Genomic DNA, 12,342 nt, shown 5'->3' with positions numbered 1-12,342 from the left:
ATGGGAAACAAATATGATCTCCTTCTTGAAATATTAGTTCTAAAGAAGTCTAGGGGAAATAACTCTATGTGATTATGATTCATATTATAAGTCATCTTTTAAAGTTATTATATATAAATTTTGAAAGCTTTACAAAAACAAATTCATGAATTGATAATATAATACATACTGAAAAAAACATTATAAAACCATTCCTCAGAATTTGTTTTCTTCAGAAAGAGAGTTCATATAACATGTGAAGTATTTTAATTTTTAAGATTTACAATTGCTTAAAATTGGTTAGAATAATTTTTTAGTGTCATTATGAATTTTTTTTATCTTATTTTGAATTAAAGGTTGAATATACCAACAGACTTGATTTCGTATGGAGTGAACAATGTATGAATGAGAAGAAAGAATTACAAGAAACCTCAGCACTTAATGAAAAACTTCTACAAAATATATTACCCAAACACGTGGCAGACTATTTCCTGAAATCCTCTAAGGCACATGATGTATGTATGAAACTTATTTTTATCTAATCTAGAGAAATGGAAAAGGTTTTATAACATTGGTTTTATTTTTTATTTTTATTGTGAATATTTATTTGGTTATGGTTTAAAACAATTTTAAGAAAAATTTAGTCTTCCTGGGTTATTTTATTTATGTGAGTAAATTAAGATACTTATTTTGGGGTTTTTGTCTTGCCTCCAGGAAGTGGTAGAGGAAAGACTTGGGCATGTTGTTTGAAACTTTGAAACTTTGACATAGTTTACATGCTTAAGTTTGTGATTAGGTCAGTTTAAGGGGAACCACTAATGGTAAGTCCACAATAATTGGTATGCAATTGTTTTAGCATTGGCACATCTCATTTTGTCAAGAATATATTTTTTTCTTAAAATTTTAAACATTTTAACATAAAACTCCATGAAAAAGATATTCTATTAACTCTTTTTCAAGAGAGTTTGACCTTTCACAATACCAATAGGCCAAAAAAACTTTTTCAAGTTGCAATTTGAATGGTCTTATACAATCTGATCAACTGGTGAAAAAATTCATTGCTTCAGAAAGGTTATTGTTAGAAGGTGTTGTGTAATACTTTACTCTTAGAATGAAAGAGGTTTTCCAAGGCACTTCCCCTTTGAATTGGCTGTCATACAACTGTACAGAAAGTGTCATTAAACCCTTTAAAACTATCAAAAAAAGAATTAGGAGGATTATTGTGAAACTGACTTTTCAAACAAAACATACGATAACAAAATTTTGAATGCTGTGTGTGAAATGAAATCAAAGAAATATGCCCTGTAATTTAGATTTTAGCAGAATTCTTTTGAAAGCAGTCAACTGTAGGAAATTAACAATTTGATCCTGAAATTCAATTTTTGTTTCTCATAAAAATGTTTTTATTTAATAGTTATGTTACAAAATATATTTGCTGTAGAAGACAATGAATTATTTTTTTTTTGTACACAATATTACTGTGATGCCATCAAACTGTACATTTTGTCAATAAAGATGAAATGCTTCTGGTACTTGGCATTTGTTCCTTGCAAGGGCCCTTATCCAACCTCCTACTTTTCAGCAAAAATTAAATATACAGGACAGAATTGCTGAAAGTCGTCGTGTACAAGTAAGTTTTGATTGACATCTTGCTGTTAGATCTAGTCCTGTCACATGTACAAGTAAAAAAGAATGTTGTCTCGTTATTCCAGTTTAAAATACTTATCTAAAAAAGAGTAAATGAATTCCTTTGTAAAGTTTAGAGTTGAACTAGTGAAAGCAATTGTAAAAGAATTTTAACATGGCAGTTTAAGCACTGACTATCAAAGGAAAGTTTATTTATTTACTCCTTGTTTGTTAGTTTAGATGTTGTTATTGCATGCTAAAGTGTTATGTTTTCATGAACATAACTTACATTAAATGTTCAGTAATAATTTTTTATCTTTGCGTCCTGAATCATTATGTATATCTAGTTGCCACTTTATTTGTTGGTCATTGTATGTAAGTCCAGTCAAAACAAATGATTTGAGGATGACACAATTTAGGCAAATTTGATGGAGTCTGGATGATGACTTCAGGAAAGCCTTGATATTTTGAGAAATTAATTTACACCATAACATTACATGAAGCATGATTTTCAAGATAGTTGCTTCTAATGTTCAGGAGTTATAACCCTTGAAAAACCTCAAAAATTAGTAAAAAAATGAGTCTCTAGAAAGTGATTTGTGTGTGCTTTCTAGTCTTGATGTCTATAGAATTACTTAAAACTATAAATTTTGTTGCAGCTTCATTTTCAATATATATATTTATTCTTTCTGGAGTATTCACTCTAAAAAATTGATATTATTTAAAATTTATTTTTTGTATTAAGAAAAAACCTGGAAATTTTTTAATTATGCTACTCATAATCATTTTTAGATTTGCTGATCTTGCTGTTATGCAATTTATTCATTGTTGGTAACACATGATATTACATGCATCTTGTCTAATTGTTTTGGGATTTTCACACTCACTTTTACTTTTATAAATATGATTGTAATATTTTGAATATTAAACTTTGTTCACCATTTTTGTACCCTGTATGCCATAGTATTGGGGCATTACGTTTTCTATCGGTTTGTCGGTCCCATATCAGGTTAAAGTTTTAGTTTCAGGTAGTTTACCATGAAGTTGTGATCACATGATCTTGAAACTTAGTATACATATATTCATTATGATGTGAACATTTAGAAATTACAGGTACATGCTAAATTAGGGTTTTTGACCCTGATTTAAGGTTAGATATGTAGGACTCAAATCCATGGCGGTTTTCGGATCTATGGTATGATGCCATGCCATCCCAAATCTATGGCAAATTTTCTAGTTTCCTAGCCTTTGATGAAATCTTTGACATAGGAATTGAATATCTTTATCCAATGTGTGGCATACTATATTGTGGCTGACTTATATCAATTATTATAACTATAATTATTAAAACTAATAATATAAGTGATCATAAGTATTGTTCACATTTTCCTCTTATAGCCATCATAACTTCCAAGGGGAGACATGTATTTAAATGACTAGAACAATTCATTAATGATTTAGATTGACATGTTCAACTGTTTTCCTGAAATGAAAAATGAGACAATTGACACTAACAACTGAAATAATGCACACATTCTTTCAAATGGTCAATTCTGATTGATTTTATCAACAGGTGGTTTTCAGATGTTGAAATCAAAATTGCTCATTAATTTAAGGTCATGACAGTTGAGTTAAGATTTTTCATAAGATGAAATAGGATTGATGCTTACAAATGTTTAATTAGCTCCAGCTACATCTAGTTGAAATTCAAATTGAGTTGATAAGTTGAAGGTTAATTGATTTTTATGGTTTTTATTGTTATAATCTGATGAGCTGATGAATGGTATCAGTGATACTGGTTTGGATAAGTTATAAATTAAACAAATTACTTATGGTAAAGATACAAAAAATCTGTTTTTCAAAAAAAATAAAACAATTTAGATTCAAACAATCTTCAGATGTGCATATCCACAATTAATGCCTCTTCAGTAATGCTCGTCTAAGACCAAAATATTTGAAAATTTAATACAAACATTTGGAAGGGTTATTTAACAAGCAGAACTCCCTGCACTCTATTTGAGGGCTTAAGTCTGATTGTAAATTAAGGAATGTTTACTCATTAAGCTGTTTAAGGGCATCTGATACAGTTTCAAGGGAGTTAACTCTTGGCGCGACATTAAGCATGCAAATTCCCGCCAAACGTCACTTTTTGGGGGACTTCATGCGTGTAATTTTTCCTAATGAGAACAATAATTTGTATAATCAATGCTCCAATTTATGTTTCTCACACATATTAACTTCTACACCCTTAAGATTAGTGCATTTGATTCTAACGGGATAAAAGTCTAATAAAATGATAAGAAATTAAACACATATTACTGTTTCTGCTGTTCCTTGTTTTGAAGCTTCTGTGAGATCTTTAACAAAATATCGTATAGTGAGCAATCTCAAGACGACTGACCCTCTTGGTGTTACTAATATAATGCATGTCAATTATCATTTTTATTATCATTCATCATCATCCATGATCGAATTTTGATTTGGATCCGATTTTCTGACATTTTCTGACCTTTTATGACAGCACAGAAAAGCAATATCAAATTGTGTCAATGATCTTTAAAATCAAATACTGAAAGTTCAGGTAGCGCAAACACAGTTTTAATCATTGTTATCTCTTATATAAAACACATCAACACTTCAAAAGAAACAATTTTCTAATGGAATATTTTATTCCATTTATTAAAGTGAAATATGAAAGTACGCGGTAATAATGGTATGGCGCCAATATCAATGATGATACAACTTTTAATAAAAGAACAGAGTTCCAATGTCACCCTCGTTGCACATATTTTATTTATCCAAGGGCAATAACTAAAAAAAAATGTTTTGTTATTTAAAACTTTTTACAAATATCTTAGAGAAATGAAGGATTGAGAGCAAATACAATGCAATTTCCTATATATTTAATATTTCCTAGGGGCATAACTCTTTTAAAAATAGTTGGTCGGCACTGATTTTCGAACTTGTCCCTATGATATAAGTTTTATAAAAATCTGGCAAGAATTGTACACGTGAGAGAGATAACAAGACCGGACGGACAGGCGGACATGCGGTATTTCTATGTCCCCCGCAACGCGTCGCGCAGGGGACAAAAATATATATAGTTATTTACCATCGAAATTACACTTTAAGGATACTATTTTTATTTTAATTTCAACTTTTACAAAAAAACAAAACAAAAAACGCATGAAATACTGGTTATTTCGAGAGAAAGTATGTCAATATAATATTGCAAAACCATAAAGAGGTAGGGCCAGTTTTCCATATATTTATTACACACTGATGGCCTTTTTTTTAAGGTTTTTGTATCTGTGCAAAAATCATCACAGCTGTACTTTGTGGTTTCTACAACATCATGTGTTATTTCTGAATGTTTACTAACCAGATTATAAATGATTTAAGTGACTTGCTTTAAAATCCTAATTTCGGATGGTATATGTTGAAATTTGGTAGAGTAATAAAAAGGACCAAAACCAAGGTTATTGGGGATGTATAGGTAACATGCCCAGTCTTCCAGATATCAATTCAATCGTTTTTGCCAAATCAAAATTTATGAAAAATTTCAAAATTATTGTAAAGTTTCTCTGTCTGGTAAAAGCCTCCTTTAACAAATTGAAGATTCTGCTATATAAGAATTTTTTTTTCTGACAAGTTCCGTTTGCAAGAAAAGACCTCATGTAAGTAACCTTTGTGCTGTGATCCAATGGAAATAAGTATATACAAGTCTTTAAAAACTGGCTAAAAACAGTAGGAGCCTCCAAGTTTTTTTTAACTGTAATCATTCACCCGAATAACAGTTTGATTTAATCAATAAATGTGAAATTCTTAAAAGAGATTAAATGTGAATAAAAGGATGTTATAGGGGTACTGTGGATTCATTAATATTCGTTGGATACCAATTTTCGTGGATTTTGTGGGTACAGGGAAACCACGAATTTAAATATTCAATGAATTGCAAATGTTCTAAAGGAATGTTAATGCAGACTTTGTCAAAACCAAGAAATTAAATATCCACGAATATGCAAGTTTTCCTCATACCACGAAAATTGGTACCAACGAAAATAAATGAATCCACAGTATGTCAATAAAACAGCAGCCCACTAACCAAAACAAAAAAAATATCTAGAGGTCATCATATGGTTTTAAAAAATACACGAGTGTGTACGGTACCGGCATGTCAATCTCTAAATTGCTGTGAGTCTTTAGATTAAGCCGTAAAAAAAATCAACAGTCCGCAATAACTATGCTTGAGATGTTTCACTTGGAACATAAACAGAATAAACAGAGAGAGGTATTTATGATACACATGGTTTTATTTCAGAAAACAATATTACTATTTTAAGGAAGCTCTTTATAAGCAATATATATATATATATATATATACTTGAAAAATGTCGCCAATAACCTTGCAGAGAAAATTGGTGGGAGACCTCGATATTGTCAGCAAGCAATGTTGTGCATTTTCGCGCAAACATTGAGGTTATCAAGGGGGATGCAGCTTTTAGGATAAATCACGATTTTCTTTTAATCCAACATGGTGACATATATTTTTTATACGCCCGTTAAAATTTTGACACGACGTATTATGGTATACAAATGTCGTATGTCTGTCTGTCTGTCCGGCGTAAACATGTCGCACCGTAACTTGAGAACGACTTATCCAAGTTTCATGAAACTTAACATAGTTGTTTCTTATGATGGTCAAACAATCTGTATACTTTTTGGTGAAAATAAGATTAAAACTTTTTGAGTTACGGGACTTAGTAACTTAAACAGGTGTGTGTTTTTTTTTTTCACATGTCGCACCGTATCTCAAAAACAATTTATGATTATTGCTTAAAACTTTACACACTTCTTAGTTATAATAATCTTAAGATCTGTATACTTTTGGTGATGATTCAAAATTTTATTTTTGAGTTATTGAGTATTTTGTAAAAAAAGGGGGACAGGTTTTTCACATGTCGCGCCGTATCTCAAAAACGATTTATGATTATTGCTTAAAATTTTACACAATTCTTAGTTATATTAATTTGAAGATCTGTATACTTTTTGGTTTTGATTCAAAATTTTATTTTAGAGATATTGATTTTTTTTTTTTTAAAAGGGAGGTTTTCACATGTCTCGCCGTATCTCAAAAACGATTTATGATTATTGCTTAAAATTTTGCACACTTCTTAGTTATATTAATCTAAAGATCTGATTACTTTTTGGTTTTGATTCAAAATTTTATTTTAGAGATATTGAGTTTTTTGTAAAAGAAAGGGGGGTTTTCGCATGTCGCGCAGTATGTCAGAAACTATTTAAGATTATTGCATATAAATTCACACACAAGACGACGGGCGTATCATGCGCTCATGGCGCAGCTGTTTATTATTTGCTATTTTGAGTAAGCATGACAAACAGTTGATTTAGAAAAATGAGAAAAATGACAATATAAGAACCTCTCGATTTCCACATTTTAAGGTAAAAAAATATCCCACTTTCAGCATCTTATCCGTAATTTAAAGCATGGCATGAATAATTATCTAGTCATTCTTGCAGGGATTTATTTTTATCTTATTTTCACTTATCACAGCATCAGATTGAATCCAATGTTATCAACTTATGATGATGAATATCTACTCCAAAATTTTTACAACTTTGCTTAACATTTTTACAAAAGTGCAAAAATCCCCAATTTTCAGCCTCAATTTTCTCAAAAACAAGCACGGTGACCTATGTTTTATATGGTGATTTCTTTCATAACTCGCCCAGGCCTACAACATATTTTAAAATTATAAAAATGACAATATAATGTGAAACTGTATCGGATGCCCTTAATCTTTCAAAATAACAATATTGATAATGATTATTTCTATATATTTTCAGGAACTGTACAGTGAATATCATCCTGAAGTTTGTGTAATGTTTGCCTCCATACCAAATTTTAAAGATTTCTATCAACAAAGTGCTGCAAACAAAAATGGAATTGAATGCATAAGAGTGCTAAATGAAATCATTACAGAATTTGATCAGGTATAAAACTGACCTCATTAAGGAATGTGTATGATCGCTACAATGAAATAGTATTCATAACCCCCAAAACACCCAATAACAAACTCTTATTCAATAATTGCAAATGCTATAGAACTGCTGTATTAAGCAAGATTTATCTCAGGAATTATTATGATCATTGAAGTTTTTATTTTTTCACTGGTCAACCAATTTTATCTTTATGATTTCTGTAGGAAAGAACTTCATTGAATTTTCAGTACAGGTCACAGGATTTCCATTAATTTGATTGATAAGGAAAAATACCCACATTTTATAATTGTTGATACTTCTTAAAGTGTAAATAAATATTTTATGTAAGTATACACACAATAAAACATTAAAAACAACAACATAATACATAAGCAACATACTTATAAATAAATCTTCAAAAGTGTAAATTATGGATGTAAAATAAATTGTTATCCTATGGAATAATTACTTGATAACAATTACTGTACATAAGTAATCTGCATAATTATACCTACTATAGTTTTGTATGAGCATAGTGTGGGTGGTAGACTGTGATTACCTTGTCCATTTGCATCATTAAAATTTTCATTACAATGTCATAATAATCAGCTTCTGTTTTAAGGAATGATTTGACATATCATATCTGGGCTCGAGTTTTTTTGTATTATGATGTACAGACTGTAAAAGATTGCAGATCTGCTGGGCAGCCATTTCCTGTTTGGCAATACTTTGAAAATTTTTATTATATCGACTGAGCATTGAATTTTTCATCAATATCTAAAAACGAGAGGAAATATTTTACACAACATCTCATGAAACTTCTTGGGATATTTATGCTCCAGCCGTAGCGGAGGGGGCATTAAGTTTTACCCTTATCCGTCTGACAGACCTACTTACGTACGTCCCAAAATTGGTTTCCGATCTCTAACTTTAGTTTGCCTCAACCAAATGTTATGACACTTAAACTGAATGCTTATTACCACAAAACACAGATCAGGTTTGAATTTTGGTGGTGTCAATTTTACCATTCTAGAGTTATGCCCCTTTACAAATGGAAAATTTCTGAATTTTTTGTTTCCGTTCTCTAACTTGAGTTTGCCTCAACCAAATGTTATGAAACGAATACACAATGCTTATTACCACAAAACACAGATCAAGTTTGAATTATGAATTTTTCTTTTGTAGTTACTTTCTTTGAGAGATTTTGCTAGTGTAGAGAAGATTAAGACAATAGCCAGTACATATATGGCAGTAACAGGTTTGAAAACACCTAAAGCAGTGCGTGTACTTCGGAGAATTAACAGTAAACCCTTCACAGAGTATAGGAGCAACATCATTATTATGACAAACTTTGCATTAAAAATGATGACTTGTCTGGAGGAAATAAACAAACATTGTTTTAATGATTTTAGATTAAGAGTTGGTAAGTTATGATATACTATGTGAATGAACTTCACACATCTGTAGTAAACTTGTATAAAATTAAGGAGATGTTATATTATTGCCGGTGAGACAACTATTCCAGAGTCCAAATAACATGGATGGAAGCAGCTATTGGCCACCGTATGGTTGCTTCATTTCAGCTGAAAGGCAAACTCAATATGAAATAGTTTATTATGATGTGATTTCATTTTTATTGTGCTGTATTGACTGCTGAAGTACTTGTGAGTCATTAAATATGATCTCACCTTTAAAAAAAAACATTAAGGTAAATCTTTATTGGAAACTAAGTTTCAATTCAAAAGTAGATCAATAAATGCTCTTTTTCTCATCTTGCTATTTTCTGTTGTTGACACTTTCACATCTACTGAAAGGGGTCTCATTGGGAGGGTCTGATCCCGGATCACGCTTATTGGTTTGTCAGAATCCCAGAATCCCGCTTATCATATCAATAATAGCACTTGTAATTTCACATGTCCCGCCTGACTTCGTTTCCTGTTTTCAAACAAATTAATTTGACTTTCACGTGTGACACTTACAAAAAATCAGCCAATCCCTCATCACACTTACAGCCCAATGAGACCCACATTAAACATATTTTGACCTGTATATGTCTTGGTTTTGTTGCTGTCTCATTGATATATACTGCATCACCTTTAATTTATTCATAGCAAATCTACACACTTCTAAACAATTCATTCTCATACTATAATGTGTTATTACTTGCAGGTTTGAATCATGGTGCTGTCACAGCTGGTGTAATTGGTGCGAGGAAGCCTCAGTACGATATCTGGGGAGATACAGTCAATGTGGCTAGCAGAATGGACAGTTGTGGTCAGATGTGTAAAATACAGGTATATATCTAAGACTATATGGTCAGTTTTGATCTTTTGCAAAAATGACATCAAGTTTGTATTTCAAGTGTTCATAAGACATTAATGAATAACACATAGCTGAGAGGGTGATAGAGCAGATTGTTACCCCTGAGAAAACATTGTCAACTGAGGCGAAGACAAGGTTGACAATGTCTTTTGGAGGGGTAACAATCTGCTCTATCACCCTCTCAGCTATATGTTATACAACTCATTATACTGAATGTTCTGTTATTACTGTCTTTAATTTCAAATTCAAAGTTATAAACTACAACGTCTTGTGCATAACAATAATCCGTATTTATTAAAGCGCACACTTGATCTCAAGCGTCTCCGTGAAGGGTAAAAGAGTAATTGCCATGGGATAGAGTAAATTGTCTCCCTCCTATCAACCAATCAAAATCTGGCATTTAGACATGAAGTATAATAAAAGTAATAGCACAATGAATAGTTATATGTATGTTTAGCATGGTAGAAAGTCCCTATTAACATAAAGTTTAGTCTACAGAATAGTCTGATGAACCAGGAAATAATTTGCTTTTCTGTAACCTAGGTGGTTATTTTGTAGAATTATACTAATGGGTCTGTATGAATTTAATCAAGATTCTTTAATAGATAGTAAATTATGATAAATTATGATAAAATAATAGAAATTTGTCCTAAATGGGAGATAACTCATGTTTTCTTGAAAGTAGATGAGAATATTGGAAGGAATTTTAGATATTGTTTTTAATGTATTGAATGAATTAGTTATTTATTTTAACCTTATTTAAGGGAAATGTGTACCTTCTTTCATATGTAGCTTACTCTAAAGGACACTAAGGAGATAACTGTTTTAAGCTTGGCCTTTTTTAATATGTAGGTTTATTGTAATGAATACACCTTTAATATCGCTATTTAGTTCAATCTGGCAAAAAACAGTCACTTAGACAACTTCCTGTTTGGGTCAAGTGACGCAAAAACAAAGGTCATCAGTAATGAACTGAGGGCAGAAAACGTGTAGAAAGTGAACATTTTGAAATTTGTATAGTTTATGATCCAATTTTTTAAAAACAAATTAAAGTAAGAAATGTGCTTTGTATGAAGTGTTAACAATGGTTTAAACATAACTCTTTGAAAATTTTTATGCACAGTACATTATTTACAACAGGGCCCCAGATAGCTTCAACTGGTTTGAAAGAGTTGTGTAATTTTAGAACTTTTCCTGATTGGAATAAAAGTGTCAGACCACCAATTCACAATCACTATCTATTTCGACCAAATTTTGCAATTTTCACAGCTTTCTTAATATTTTACCTTGAGTTTAACTTCATAGAAACCAGGTATATCCTGAATTGTACATGTATCACCTTTCTATATGCAAATTTTTAACCCATGTTTAAAGACTTCTAGGAAAGAACTGCCTTTCGGAAGACAAGTAATACTAAAAATAACCCCTGGTTTTCTGGAAATCTAAAATTTGTATACTATGGAGCCCATTAATCCTCAATTTTTAATGCAACCTCATAGACAAGTAAATTTTGACTCAAAATGGTCTCTTTCACCAAAAGTTTCATTTCTGCAAATTTGTTGGTTAGTTTAAGTAAACAATGACATCAAAAGCACAATTTTGTCTCAGAGTAGGGCTACTTCTACATACGTTCTAAATTGGAGAGAGTGAATTGGTGGTCAGACACCTAAATAGCAATAAGGTGTATTGATTTTACCTAGCAACAAAATAGCACAGCTAGTTAAGCAGATATTTGCAGCATTAAAACCAAGTTTAATGTAGGGCAGGCTTAAAATTCAATCCAGTAATGTCAATTATATGCAAAATATACAAAACATTTTATTTTAGTCATTATTTCGGTTTTAGATTGAATAAATCCAAAAATTTGTGAAACTTTGTTCTTTATTATAACACCTAAACAGTATGATTATCATCAAAAGTAAACATCATTTGTTTTTAACATTTTGTGTATGCTTCAAAATGGAATATGTATAATTGACAAAAAAAGATTTTCAGTTGAAAAGATGTGACAATTTGTTTATTTTTTTGAAAAAATCACATACACTGCATCCATAAATTTGTAATGGCGGCTTACCATAGTTTCAAACAGAAATATTGAGAACTTCATGCGACTCTATTTAATCAGATCCATCAATACAACAAAATTGCATTTGAATAATTATTCTGTGACATATTTTAAAATAGAGTTATTTCCCCTGTGCATATTTCTATTTAATGCTGAACAGTGTGGAGTTTTTTGAGGGATACTCTGTTTGTTTTTCTCCATAAAATATGGTCAAATGTTTCAGTTTTTACAGTTATTCTGTCATCAACTAAGTTTTTTTTCCTACAAATTAAAATCAAAAATGTTCAAAAAAAAAAATACAAAAGTTAAATTATTTTGTAATCTTATGTACAATATTTTGTTTTTCT

At 30.7% G+C, this 12,342-nt stretch overlaps 1 protein-coding gene across 2 annotated transcripts in view; it reads left to right on the top strand.

Annotated features, from left to right (window-relative positions):
* LOC127700226 (adenylate cyclase type 2-like) overlaps window positions 1–12,342 on the top strand; it is a 102,470-nt gene that overhangs the window by 87,898 nt on the left and 2,230 nt on the right. For both annotated transcript variants that reach the window (XM_052203648.1, XM_052203647.1), the window contains 4 exons: window positions 336–494; window positions 7,474–7,620; window positions 8,794–9,031; window positions 9,778–9,902. In XM_052203648.1, the coding sequence (XP_052059608.1) occupies window positions 336–494; window positions 7,474–7,620; window positions 8,794–9,031; window positions 9,778–9,902 (669 nt within the window). The remainder of the gene's footprint in view (window positions 1–335; window positions 495–7,473; window positions 7,621–8,793; window positions 9,032–9,777; window positions 9,903–12,342) is intronic.

Source organism: Mytilus californianus, unplaced genomic scaffold, assembly GCF_021869535.1.
Source record: "Mytilus californianus isolate M0D057914Y unplaced genomic scaffold, xbMytCali1.0.p SCAF_5, whole genome shotgun sequence".
Lineage (NCBI taxonomy): Eukaryota > Metazoa > Mollusca > Bivalvia > Mytilida > Mytilidae > Mytilus > Mytilus californianus.
Note: the sequence above shows the minus strand (reverse complement) of the source record. Positions and strands in the feature narration are given on the sequence as shown.